This window comes from Grammomys surdaster, unplaced genomic scaffold (genome assembly GCF_004785775.1).
Source record: "Grammomys surdaster isolate TR1022 unplaced genomic scaffold, NIH_TR_1.0 97, whole genome shotgun sequence".
Classification (NCBI taxonomy): Eukaryota; Metazoa; Chordata; class Mammalia; order Rodentia; family Muridae; genus Grammomys; species Grammomys surdaster.
In genome coordinates, this window is record NW_021604576.1 from 18,739,510 (window position 1) to 18,753,883 (window position 14,374).

The 14,374-nt window shown below is 40.2% G+C and overlaps 1 protein-coding gene across 2 annotated transcripts in view; it reads left to right on the forward strand.

Moving 5' to 3' along the window:
- Positions 1 to 1,858: 1,858 nt before the first annotated feature.
- Rngtt (RNA guanylyltransferase and 5'-phosphatase) overlaps positions 1,859 to 14,374 on the forward strand; it is a 200,989-nt gene continuing 188,473 nt past the window's right edge. For both annotated transcript variants that reach the window (XM_028780899.1, XM_028780902.1), the window contains exons 1-2: positions 1,859 to 2,072; positions 10,698 to 10,807. In XM_028780899.1, coding sequence (XP_028636732.1) covers positions 2,009 to 2,072; positions 10,698 to 10,807 — 174 coding nt within the window. In that variant the 5' untranslated portion in view covers positions 1,859 to 2,008. The remainder of the gene's footprint in view (positions 2,073 to 10,697; positions 10,808 to 14,374) is intronic.

A 14,374-nucleotide genomic window follows, 5' to 3' on the forward strand; every position in this document is an offset into this window, starting at 1 on the left:
TTTCTTTCTTTCTTTCTTTCTTTCTTTCTTTCTTTCTTTCTTTCTTTAAGATTTATTTATTTTATATATGTGAGTACACTGTTGCTGTTCTCAGACACACCAGAAGAGGGCATTCAGAACCCATTACAGATGGTTGTGAGCCACCATGTGGTTGCTGGGAATTGAACTCAGGTCTTCTGGAAGAGCAGTCAGTGCTCTTAACCGCAGAGCCACCTCTCCAGCCCTCAGCTAGCTTTCCTATTCAGTCTAGCCAGTTGGTTTTTGGTTCTCAACCTCTCGGTTGCAACTCCCTGGAAAACCTCTATCTTCAAAAATATTTACATTACAGTTCATAACAGTAGCAAAATTAAGTTATGAAGTGGCAAAAAAATAATTTTATGGTTGGCGGTCTCCATAACATGGGGAACTGTATTAAAAGGGTCTCAGCATTAGGAAGGTTGGGAACTACTGACCTGTCAGATCAGGAATGGCACCACCCACAGTTGGCTTGGCCCTCTCTCATCAATTAGTATGTTAGTTTGGGGTTCCATTGCTGTGAAGAGACACCATGACCAGGACTACATTTAATTGGGGCTGGCTTACAGGTTCAGGAGTTCGGTCCATTATCATTAGGGCAGGAAGCATGGCCGTGTCCAGGTAGCCATGGTGCTGGAGAAAGAGCTGAGAGTTCTACATCTTGATCTGATTGCAGCTAGGAGAGGACTAACTCTGCCAGACTTGAGCATATATATATATATGTATGTATATATATATATATATATTCTCAAAGCCTATCCCCACAGTGACACACTTCCACTAACAAGGCTACATCTCCTCCTCCAATAAGGCCACATTTCCTAACAGTGTCACTTCCCATGGGTAAAGCATAGTCAAACCATCAAAATTAGCAATCAAGAAAATGCCCAACAGACATGATCACAGGCCAATTAGGTCCTCAATTGAGGTTTCCTTCTCAGGAATGTCAAGTTGATGACTGAAGGTATTATAAGGAAGAACCAGCTTGCTCCTAGTGGCCCACAACAAACCCCTTAGAGCTCTAGCTTTTCATATGATGTTTTAAATCTCAAGAATGGGAGAAACACAAGGCTTCCTGGTCTATGTAACTTAGTAGTAACCAGGGTCAATTCCTACCTTTGCCAATTACACATTATTAGTGATTCCTTTGAGTCAGAGAATTTCAGGAATTCTAAATATACTAGAGAGAGGGAGAGGGAGAGGGAGAGGGAGAGGGAGAGGGAGAGAGAGAGGGAGAGGGAGATAATGAAAACCAGCAACAAACAAAGCAAACAAAGAGACAAACAAAAGACACATCAAAACCATCTGCTCTAGAAATGATAGTCTTGAGGCTTCTGGAACTAATTTTTGATGTTTCATGGGTCGTCAGCAGCACGTCCCCTACTCTTCGCCAAAAAAGAAACTCCTTATTTGTAATAACCTAGATTCTGGTTTTCAGGACTTTTTGATTCAGGTAAGGGAGGATTCTCAAATGACAGTTTAAACCCAGATCCAGCAGAGACATCAAATTTGAGCTATGACCAGTGGAAAAGCATTTTTTCACCTGTGAAGCACCCTTTTGAATGTAGCAGGTCAGTCCACAGGTGGAAAGAAGCTTGGATTCCTTCTACTTTGGGGTTTCTCTTATTTAGATGGAAAAAAAGAGACGCCAGTCATTTGAGTACTCACAAAGGCAAAACAGGGGTGGGGCGTGGCAGAGGCCGGTGCCCAAGGACACAGGGGGCGGGGCCGGAGGGGGCGGGGCCAGGTGGAACGGTCCCTCTAGTTCTCAGCAGCTTTCCCTCCCTCACTTGGGCGGAGCTTCTTATTCGCCTGACCTCGGAAGAAAGGGGGCGGGCCCTTTGGGGCGGAAGTCGCAGTGCATTGTGGGCTCGCCGGGAGCCGCGGAGTCGAACCTGAATGAAAGTGGCGCGCCGCTGAGGACCCGGGAGGAGCTGCTGTCGTTGGGGTCCGGGCTGGCTTGCTAAGGAGCTGTCGGCGAGGGGGCGTAGACATGGCTTATAACAAGATCCCGCCGCGGTGGTTGAACTGTCCGCGACGCGGCCAGCCGGTGGCAGGTACCCGGGAGGGGGCTGCGGGAGGGTTCGAATCCCGCTGCGCCGGCCGGGCCTGGGGAACCGCGCGCTTGGTGGTCGCCAGTCGGGGCTCCCGCAAGGTGGAGGAGTGAGGACGGGAGGTGGACAAGAGGTTTCTGGAGCTTAAAGTTTGTGAACCTCTTTGTGATATTTTTGAGACTGGGTCTCGCTGCTTTGGTGAGACTTGTCCTCAAGAGCGTGAGCCTTCAAATTGAGGAAAGCTTAAAGAGAAGTGAGGTTGGGAAGCGGGAGATTTTTGGTTTTGTTATTAAATTTACTTTAGCCGAATGTTGCCATCTTGAGTTTGACATAGAGTAGCATCATCCCCGAACTTGCGAGCTTCTTTCTCAAGTTTCCAGAGTGCCTGGGATTATAGGCCCGTGTCACTGCTTGGCTGACAGTGACTTAAAAGTGTACAGTTTGATATATTTGGACCACACACATATATTACAGGGAATACACACGAAATAACTGAGGCATAGTTCTCTGAATTTGTGGAGACATCGCACATGGTAACCTTAAAGGACCAGACTCCACAGTTACCAGCAAACGGATTAGATAGCAATTAGGAACTTTGTCGGCTGGACCTAGGAGCCAAAAGCATTTTTTGATAAAATTGAGGAAGGAATACACGAACTGTTTACACTGGATTTACTCATCTATAGAGTAATTATCAGGCAGCTGTTTGCAAAGGTCTGCCAAGCCTCCTTATCGGAGTTCTAACTCAGACTTAATCGTTTCCTTTCCCTCTTTCTAGCAGTTTGAACACCAGACAAAACAGAATGAGCTGTGGCTCTCCATTGAGGAGCTGGTACCCACGCTCTCTTAGAAGCCCACATCCTTGCTTTCTGGTTGTCTTTATTCTGAGTGACTCTCTTTTTCTTAACTCTTGAGCTAAAATCTATATATTAAACTATAACTGTTTTTTTTTTTTAAAGTTGTGCTTGGTAACATAAGGCAGGAAGTTTTAGGATGGTGCTTATGTGAAGATTTCAGTACATATAGGAAAAAACAGTTGTATTATGGGTCAGGATGTAGTGGTAAATGGGTATCTTTTCTGGTATCAAATGGCATTTGTAATTAAATTTAGGGAGTCTCAGAATTTTGGCCACCTTCAAAATTTCCTGTCTCCCCCCCCATTATATATGTTGCTTTGCTTAAGTTACATGGAAAAGGTAACACTTATATGAACACTTGTACCCCTTTCCTGAATTTCATGTCAGGAAATTCCAGTCAACACCAATTACGTGGTGACAGATAAATGAGGGTGGTGGTGGCGTTCTAAGACTGACAAGGACCCAAGGGCTCTGGTGCTACAGTTCATCTCCAGACCAGGTCGTGCTAACACCAAGTCATGGCCAAGTGAAAAGGCTAGCTTTAAACTTGAGTTTTAGGAGCTTGAGAGTTGTCTCAGTGCTGCTGTTTCAGAGAACATGAGTTCAGTTCCCAGTACCCACAAAGAGTGGCTCACAATCACCTGCAACTCCAGTTCCAGGACATCTGATTCCCTCTTCTGGCTTCTTCCGGTACCTGCACACATGTGGCCTATACTCATAATTATCACATGCACACATACACATAAACTTCAAAAGGAAATTTAAACATGAAACCCATATACATTTAAATCTCATGCTCTTGGTATAAGTTCCATCCAGTTTACCTAAAACACTTCACTTTAATATACAATTTTTTTTAATTTAACCCATTGTGTAGCTGCCTAGAGACTGTTTCAACATGTAGACATAGGGAAAATATGACAGCTTCCACATAATAGTCTTTTTGTACACTGTTGTATGAAACTTCTGTAATCCTTTCTTTCCCAGACAGCTGTTTTCTGTCATTGATGGCATACATTTTTTAATAAATGCAAACATCATGTATTCACTTTGTGTATGTGTGTATGGATGGTCTTGTACTCACTTTGTGTGTGTTTGTATGGCTGGCCTTGAACTATGGCCAATGGAGTTTGAGGATCACCTTTAACTCCTGCTTCTGCTTCTGAGATGTTGGGAACAAATACGCCTCCCTTTCTCTAGAAACCCACTTTTTAAAGGGAGTTTGAGTTGGTAGAGTAGCTCCTTACATTTGTCTACTCCATTCTGTAGTTTGCCTTTTCATTCTAACAGTTCACATTTGTTGGGTGTGGTGGGCAGACTAATGCCAGCATAGGGAGGCAGAGGCGGGTGAATCTAGTGAGTTTGAGGCCAGCCTGGTTTAGGTAGTGGGTTCCAGCCAGCTGGGGCTGCATAATGATACCCTTCCTCAAAATTAGAAAAAGAAAAAGTGAAAGTTTTAAGTTTTAATTAGCTTTCAACTTACTGTTTCTTTTTAATGGTGGAAAGATTTTATGTGTATATATTAAACACATAGTTTGCAGTTTTGCCTACCAGTGTATGAAATTGTTAGAAGCAGAGATACTGTACTTGTTCATGTTGATTCTTCTATTTTATATTTTGTAAGCATTCTGTAAGATTTCATATGAAATCCTCAGTCAATGAAGCTATATAAACAATTAATAAAGGTGATTTGAACGACTTTAAGCAGAGATGGTGGCTTATCTGGGATGTGTAATTCCAGCATTTAGCATTGGTGTGAGTTCAAGGCCGGTCTGGGATACAGAGTAAGGCTCTGTTTCAAAGGGGGAAAAAGTTTAATTTAAAGTCAAGTATGGTAACATACACCTCTAATTCTAGCATTTAGGAGGCAGAGGCAGGGCCATTCTGGGTTACATAGGGAGACCCTGTCTGAAAAATAAGAAACCTGTAAAGAAATTCAATCCCTTCAATAAAAGACAAAGATAATTTAAGCAAGTTGTAGTGCGAGGAAATTTAAAAAAACAAACCTTTCTTATTCTCAGCATACTTTTATGTATTTTCTGTTATAATGATGTTTTTTGATAGTTGTATTGTCTTCAGTCAAGTTGATCATTCTATTGTGAATCTTTTAAGAAATATTTATTTACTTAGTGATGTTGGGATTGAATTTAGAGTCTCACACATGCTAGTCTATTACACTACTGATTTGTATTCCTGTCCTTTGTGTGTGTGTGTATGTATTTCTCTCTCTCTGGATGTGTGTGTGTGTGCGCGCATGTGTGCAGTGTGTATGTATATATGTATGTATGTGTCTGTGTGTGATGGACATGTGTAAGTTCTGTGCTCAGAGGCTAGAGGAAGTAATGTCTTTGAGAAAGGGTCTCTCTTTCTGCACTTGGAGTTAGGTTGGGGTCCAGCAAGTCCCAGGGGCCCTTTGTTTTACTTTCCCTCAGCATTATGATACCACACCTGAGTTTTTGAAAATGTGAGTTCTAGGGAGTTGAACTAAGGCTCTTATGGATGTACAACAAGGATTCTTATCTGCTGAGCCATTTCCCCAACCTGAGCCTTTTTTGTTGTTTTGGCGTGAGGATCTTGGTCCAGATTAGCTTTGAATTTGTGAATTCTTTTTTTTTTTTTAAATTGAGACAAGGTTTTGTGACACAGGCTGTACCCATCTTGAAATCTTTTTAAGAATTGACTAGTTAATTGTACACTAATTATTGTGTGTGTTCATGATGTGTGTGTGTGTACATGTATGTGCCAAAGTGTCCATATAGTGGTAGCAGGACAGCTTTCCGTCAGTTCTCTCCTTCTACCTATGCGACCCTGGAATTGAACTCCGTTCTCTAGGCTTGCTCAGCAAATGCCATGACATGCAGACCATCCCTCCAGGCCCAAATCATCATCTTTTAAAAATATTTTTTAATTTATTCTTTGACAGTTTCATTCTTGTATGTAATGTATTTTGACCATATTCCCCCTTTACCTCCCCCGTCTTATCCCCCATCCACTCCCTCTGAAACCCTTTTCTCAAACACTTTGTATGTAACCTCTTGAATTTGCCTTCTATGTGTTGGAGTTACTTATCTGTTCATTAATTTCTTTACATTGTTTAATGTGTGTGTATGCATGTGCACATATCTACACTTGGACACGTATATGGAGGTCAGAGTACAACTTTTGAAGAGTTGGTTCTCTCCTTTCATGTGGAAATGAATTTTACCTAGGAATTGAATTTAGTTTGTCAGGTTACATTTTATTTAGTTAATTTATCATTAATGAATTAATGAATTGATCAATTTTTGAGGCAGGCTCTTATTTAGTCTAAGCTGTCATGAACTTGCTGTGTAGCTCAGACTCACAGTCTTTCTGCCACAGCCTCCTACTAGCTGGGATGACAGACATGTTCCAATATACCTTTCTCATGTTCTTGATTTCTTTCCATAGTTTTCCTTTTCTTTTTATGATTATAAAAGTAATTTCTTTTATTCTATGATTTGTGAATATTTTTCTTTTACTGATATATATTGTATAAAGTAATGGGCTACCTCATGGAGGCTTGGCTAACAGCGGACTTGTGAGTGATCCTTCTGCCTCTTACCTCTCAAGTTCTAGGATAAATGGTGTCCACCATTTTGCTTATTATGTGATGTTCTTTTGTAATAATGTACTTTAATCATCATGTTCACTGGCCTGCTACTCTGTCTTGTCTCCCCCTGTCTTAGACATTCCCACGTCTACTTTTATGTTATTTTTTTTCAAATCTAGATTTGCATATTATAAAAAACATTTTGGATTTGAACACCTGTTATCTGCAAGAGCTGCAAGTACTTGTAATTCCTGAGCTGTTTCTCTAGCCTGATCTCACTATGTAGCACTGGAACACAGAGGAGGCTGGCCTTGAACTCACAAAGATCTGCCTGCCTCTGCCCTTCAAGTGCTGGGATTAGAGGTGTACATCACTACGCTTGGTTCAACATTGATATTAATTTTTTTAAAGATTCATTTACTTATTTTCTGTATGTGAGTACACTATTGCTCTCGTAATGTTTCAATTGGGATAGTGTCCCCACCCTTTCTTTGAGACAGGGCTTTACTCTATAGTCCTGGGCGGCCTAGAACTCTGTATGTAGACTGGGCTGGCCTTAAACACTTAGAAATTGTTACTCTCTGTCTCCTGAGTGCTGGGATAAAAGGCATGCACCATCATCCTGGCAAGATCTGATTTTCTAATGTGTAGACTTACAGTAATAATTTATTTGAGAATTTTACACATGCATATGATATTTTTATCACATTTGTCTCCCACTTTTTCAGCTTGTCCTTATGTCCCACCTTGAACTTAACATGTTTTTTAAGTAGCCCACTGAATTCAGTTTATATGTTTTTCACATACAAGTGGATGTGGGGCCATCCACTGAAGCGTAGTCCACAGTCCTAAGAAAAGTGATTCTCCTTTACTTAGCATGAACAACTGTCAGTAGCTCTTCAGGTAGGGGAGGAGGCTCATGTGCCTCATCCCCAAAGGTTCTCCTTTTGAAGCAAAGTCTCATAGCCCATGCTGGCTTCAGACTCATAATGTAGAGGAGTATGAGATGACCTTAAACTCATTCTTTCCCTCTGCTGGAGTTACAGGTATGTGTCAACACGCCTGGTTTTGTCCCTACCCAAGTGCAAGAGAAGCTGAGTAGAGTCTCTTGGTGTGCCCTGGGAAAATACATTAATTTGGCGAAGAGTGATCCCTGTTGATAATTCAGTAGTGGAGAAGACTTTCTACGTAATCTAGAGAGAGTGGAGGAGGTCCAGGGCAGAACCTATAGAAAGCTGGTATCTAGAAGTTGGGTAGAGGATAAAAGAGAGATCAAAGGAATGGATGAAGAAGGGCTGGAAGGTGTTCGGTGAGTGGGAGACAGTAAAAATCTGATATCCACTGTATTCTAGGTATCAAGAGGATCATAGCTTCTGGACCAGTGTGTACTGCATAGTGAGACCCTATCTCAAAAAAACTAAAGCCAGGGATTGAGGTGGGGAAGAAGCTCAAACCCTTTATGTCTTGTGTGATGGAAGGCAAGAAAGTTTTTCAGGAAGGAGGTCGTTGAGTACATGAAATGCTGCAGAGATGTTAAGATGCTGTAGTTGTTGACAACTGTGAGAAGTATTTTTTTCTGCTTCCCAGGATGTAATCACCTTAGGAAGGAGAGGGATTTAAAGGTGTGGGGAGAGAATTCTAATTAGACTGCATGAGAACTAGACATTAGTTGTGAATTAGGTATAGTTAGGAACAGATGAAGTCATTACAGTTTTGTCTACATGTACAAATAAATATTTGTATTCATTTTTTCTCTGTTTTTGGAGTCAAAGTTTCAATATTTAGCTCAGGATGGCATGAAACTTGATATATAGACCAGTCTGACCATGAACTCAAAGAGATCTGCCTGCCTCTGCTTCTCAAATGCTGAGGTTAAAGGAGTGCCCTACTATGTCTGGTGGGCTGTAGATGTGGCTTAGTAGTAGAGCACTTGCCCCGGATATATAAGGGAAGAAAGAAAGAAAAAAGAAAAAGGTGTGAGAACGGAAAATGAAGCACAGTCAGGGAGAGTGAGTTTGAGTCTTATTCTTTTCTGATCATGTCTGATCAAGGTTCTAAATGTGTCTTGTGTCTCAGTGTCATTTTCCCCAGCTTTGGAAATACTCTGCTAGTGTTTCTACTGCCTCCTAGTAACTCAGTTAAGAATCTGTGGATGAGTGAATCTGTTGATGAAGTCAGAGCTATCATTATCCAGTCACCTCCCAGATGTTGTGTCTGTGAACATTGCCACATTATGGAATAAACCTTCAACACTGGAAGTTTGGGAGAGATTTAAGACCTACAAATCAATTGTAATGTAATCCCAGCATTGGGTACTGATCTCTGAGTTGAAGGCCAGCCTGGTCTACAGAGCTAGTTCTAGAACCCAGTAAGTGAGTCAGGAGAATCATTGCTTGTTTAAAGCTACATTATCTATATAGTTGTAGCATGAGCTACATTGTGAGACACTGTCTTAAAAAGCCAAGTAAAAGTCTGAACTATGACAAATAGGTATTTAAAAAATGCTTATTTAAGGTGATTTCCTTAGGCTTAAACAGTTTTTTTTTTTTTAAAGCCACCAAACAAACCATATGTCTTTAGCAAGTGATTTTGGTTAATATCATCATCTTAACATGATAACAGCTTCCCCATGATCTTTCCTGAGATGTGGGTAAGCTTCAAAGATGAATATACTTAACTACCCCACATATGACTAGGGCTGGGGATGTAGTAGATAGAGTACTTGCTTAGTATGCACACAGCCCTGTCTTTTAGCACTAGCATTGCATTGAGACCAGTTCTGTTGCGGGAATACCTGTTACCCCAGCATTTTGAAAACAGAGGTAGGAGAACCAGGAGTTCAGGGTTATCCCCAACTACATAGCAAGTTTGAGTCTAAACTTGGTAGACTCTGCTTCAAATTATGACAAATAAACAAAACAACAACAACAACAACAGAAAATCCCCAGATACCAAAGCCATGGAATTAGAAACTTAAATTAAGTGAGTTAAACTGGGTGTGTTGGCATGTATGTATATTCCAGCTTTTGAGAGGTTGAGATATTATGTGAGTCTGCTTCCTGGGTAGATATGGACAAATGTTTATTCACCCCAGCTAGGGAAATGACAATAGACAAGAAATAAGGAGCTACCAGAATCCAACTTGGTGAGCCAGTGAGTTTTATTGAAGTTATTGCTTACAGGACCAGATGACCAGTGGTTTAAAGTTCGGATTCTTTAAAAGAAAAAAAAAAAGATTTCTTTATGTTTTATATGTACGTGTGAAAGCCTGCATAAGTTTATGTGCACCACATGTGTGCAGGAGTTTGTGGAGGCCAGAAGAAGGTTCCCGTGGAACTGAAGTCACATGTGCTTGTGAACCACTGTATGAGTGCTGGGAATTAAACCCAGATCCTCTGTCAGCTACGCCATCTCTTCAGTCCCAAGTTTACATTCTTTATCAAAGTTTCATTCATTGGTAATTTTCCTTTATTCATATCATAAAATTTTAGAATTAACTCAAAGTAATCTGTGCTTTAAAGTAGTCTTTTAAAGTACTCTTTAGAGTGAACGTATATTAGGAGTAGTTGCATTTTTAATTTTGTTTTTCCTTTTAAGCTATTAACAAATTGAGGGTGGGATGTAGCTCATTTAGTATGACTTGCTTACCATCAGGAATCCTTGGGTTCCATATCAAGTACTACATACAACTAGGCATGGTGGTATGAAAGAATCAGAAATTTTTTCCTAGACAGGGCTTCTCTGTCCTGAAACTAGCTCTGTGGACCAGACTGGCCTTGAATTCAGAAATCTGCTTGCCTCTGCCTCCCGAGGGCCAGAAAGGCATGTGTCATCACTGCTCAGCTGAGAATCAGTAATTTAAAGTCATCCTGAAGTACGCATTGAGTCTGAGGCCAGCCTAGCGTATGTGAGACTGTGCCTTATTATTTTAAGAAGGCAGCTTTGGAAAAGCAAATCACAGAATGAATTTATTTATTTATTTCTTTATTTTTTATTTTTGGTTTTTCGAGACAGGGTTTGTCTGTCTATCTCTGGCTGTCCTGGAACTCACTCTGTAGACCAGGCTGGCCTCAAACTCAGAAATCCGCCTGCCTCTGCCTCCCAAGTGCTGGGATTAAAGGTATGCACCACCACTGCCCAGCAAGTCACAGAATTTTAGTCCTTTAAATAATGAAAATTATTATTTACTTTAATGTTTAGGAAGATTCTTACCTCTGAAGACGATGCTGGGGCCAAGATATGATAGTCAAGTTGCTGAAGAAAACCGGTTCCATCCCAGTATGCTCTCAAATTATCTAAAGAGTCTGAAGGTAAGAAGCAAAGCTCTTTGCTACTCTTGTAGTACTCCCTCCCCTCTTGGTTTTGTTCTAGGGCTTTTCTGTAAGTGAGGGGTATGTGTGTGCACATGAACACAGAGGCCAGAAGAAAGTCTTAGGTATGGTCCTCAGGCACCGTTCACTTTTTGGTTTTTTGAGACAAGATTTTTTTCATTGATAGATTCCTTTCATGTATGTATATATTTTTGGACACTTCTACGATAGTAGGTTTCTATATGATATTTGAAATGGCCTTTAATGTTAGTTGTCTCTCCCTGTATTCCCTCCTTTTCTCTTATTTCCTCTCCTCCTCCCTATTTAATTCTCTGGTTCTAGTTTCTCTTTTATTTTTCCATAACACTATATTCTATCTTCCCTTCTTTGGGAGGGTTTCTCCTCCTCACTAGTCCCTTACTAGGTACCTATCTCTGTGGTTATTCAAATTGTAGCACACATATTGAAAGCTTAAAGCAAATAACTGCATTAGAAGAGAACAGCATACAGTAGTTGTCTTTTTGGGTCTGGGTCACCTCACTCATGTTGAATTATTCTAGCTCCACCCATTTACCTGCCAATTTCATTTTTCTAAATAGCTGAATAATATTCCATTGTGTAATTGTACCACTTTTCATGATTCAGTCATCAATTGATGGACATGTAGGCTATTTCCAGTTTCTGGCTGTTTATGAGTAGAACAGAACTGAACATGGATGAGTAAGTCTCTGTAAGAGGATGTAGAGCTCTGTAGTTATATGTTTAAGAGTAATATGGGTTTTAAGATAGATCGATTCCCAGATTCCTGAGGAATTGCCACACTGATTCCTGTAGTGATTGTTGCAGTTTACGTTACCTCAGCAATGGATAAGTATTACCCTTTCCCAGTGTCCTCACCAGCATTAGTTTTATTGATCTTGGCCATTCTGACTGATGTAACATGAAATCTCAGTCATTTTAATTTGCATTTTCCTCATGACTAAGGATGTTGAGCATTTCTTCTACTGTTTCTCAGCCATTTTTATTTTATCTTTTGAGAACTTTATACTTAATTCTGTACCCCCATTTTTAAATTGATTTCTTTTCTTGATGTTCATTTATTTAAATTCTTTATGTATTCTACATACGAATCCTCTATCAGATGTTTAATTGCTAAAGATCTTTTCCCACTCCATAGCCTACTACCCTGTCCTGAATGATAGTATTCTTTACAACACAGAACTTTTCAGCTTCATGAGGTCCCATTTATTAATTGTTATTCTTAGTGCCTGTGCTGTTGGTGTCTCTTTTCTGTGTAAATGAGTTCAAGCCTATTGCCAACTTTTTCTTCTATTAGATTTATGGTATATGGTCTGTGTTGAGGTCTTTAATCTATTTTGAGTTGTGTTTTGTGCCGGGTAATAGATAATAGTTCCATTTGCATTCTCTTATGCGAGACTGTGCAGTATGACCAACAACATTTGTTGATGATGCTATCTTTTCTCTTTTGTATATTTTTGGCTTTGTTTTTTTTTTTTTTTAAAGATCAGATTCCCATTGGCATGTAGAAATATGCCTGGGTCTTTAATTCCATTGTTCAATTTGTCTGTTTTTATGCCAATACCATGCTGTTTTTATTACAATAGCTCTGTAGTACAGTTTGAGATAGAGGATGGTGTTAACTCCAGGAGTGCTTTTATTCAGGATTATTTTAGTTACCCTGTTTCTTTTCTTTTTATCTTTTTTTCTTGTATATGTTTATATGTGTGATTCCAAATGGAATTTATTGTTTTTTCAATTTCGGTGAAAAATTGTGTTGTAATTTTGGTGGGGATTGCATTGAACATGTAGACTGCTTTTGGTAGGATGGCTACTTTCATAATATTAATTCTCCTGATCCATGAACACAGAAGATCTTTCCATCTTCTGATGTCTTCCTCATTTTCTTTCTTCAGTGTCATAAAATTTTAATTGTACAAGTTTTTCACTTGTTCAGTTTATATATGTGTGCGCGTGTGTGTGTGTGTGCATGCACACAGACACACACAGACACACACACACATTTTGAAGCTATTGTGAAAGGTACTGTTTCCTTGATTTCTTTCTCAGTGTATCTGTCATTAATATGTAGGAAGGTTACTGATTTTTTGTGAGTTAATTTTGTATACTGCTACTGTGCTGAAAGTGTTTTTCAGCAGTGAATGCTTCCTGGTGGAGTCTAGAGGATTTTTTTAATATTAAATCATATCTTCTGCAAATAAGAATACCCCTACTTCGCCCTTTCCATGTGTTACCCCTGGATCTCCTTCTGTTGTCTTATTGTCTAGTGAAGACTTTCCAGTGCTGTATGAAATAGGTAAGAGAGTGAATACCCTTGTCTTGTTCTCTCTGTTTATGTTGGTGTTGATGTTGGCTTGCTGTATGTCATTTTTTGTTGTTTTTAAATCCCCTCTAGACAAGGTTTCTTTGTGTGTCCCTGACAGATCTGGAACTTCTTGCAGACCAGGCTGTCCTTGAATTTAGAGATTTGCCTGCCTCTGCCTCAAGTGCTGGGGTTTGTATGTCCCTTTTATCACTTGTCTCTCCTGAACTTTTATGGTAAAGGCATGCTGGATTTTGTCAAAAGCCTTTTCTGCATCTGATCATGTGGCTTTGAGTTTCTATTTGTTTAAGTGGTGGACTTACACTCATAGATTTGTACCAAAGGGCAGGTCACCCAATCCACTTTCAGTTGCCTTAGTTATATTTTCTTGCTATTCTTACAAATTATGTATAATAGAATATTGTGGAGGATACATGAACTTTTTCTGGAGCTCAGTTCAGGAATAAATTTCTTCTTTCTCTTTCCTCTCTATTCAATTTTTTTATTTTATGGATTTTTTGGACAGGGTCTCATGTGGTTCAGTCAGTGCCTAAAGTTGCTGTATAGCTGAGGATGACCTTGAAATCCTGTTTCTCCTCTGTCCGAATCCTGTGTACTAGGCTTTGAAACTACATTAAAAAAAAAACAACAGCAACCCATTTACATTATATATGGTTCTCGATTTTATTGAAAATGAAGTTAGGATTTTAATCTATTTTCAAACCCTTAACTTGTTTCTTTCTGATATCCAGGAAGAGAGATATACGTGCAGAGGACAGAGGTTGATGTCTGATGTCCTCCTCTGTCAGTCTCCAACTTATTTTTTTGAGACAAGGTCCTTCACTGAACCTGGAGCTTGCTGCTTTGGCTAGACTTAGCTGGACAACAAAGCCCCGAGGATCATCCTGTCTCCACCTCCCAGCTCGGGGATTACAGGTGTGTGTTACCACACCTGCCTTTTGAAGTGGGTGCTAGGGATCCGAACTCAGGTTCTCATGCTTGCAGAGCAAGCACTTTGCCCACTGAGCCATCACCTCAGCTTGGAAATTGCATAAAAGAATTGCCTAAGAGTCTGTTTTCATCCCCTCACCCCACTGTGTAGCCCTGGCTGTCCTAGCACTTGCTCTGTAGACTAGGCTAGCCTCAAACTCAAGAGTTCTGCCTGCCTCTGACTCATGAGTGCTGGGATTGAAGATGTGTGTTACCACACTTGGGTTCTGTTTTGG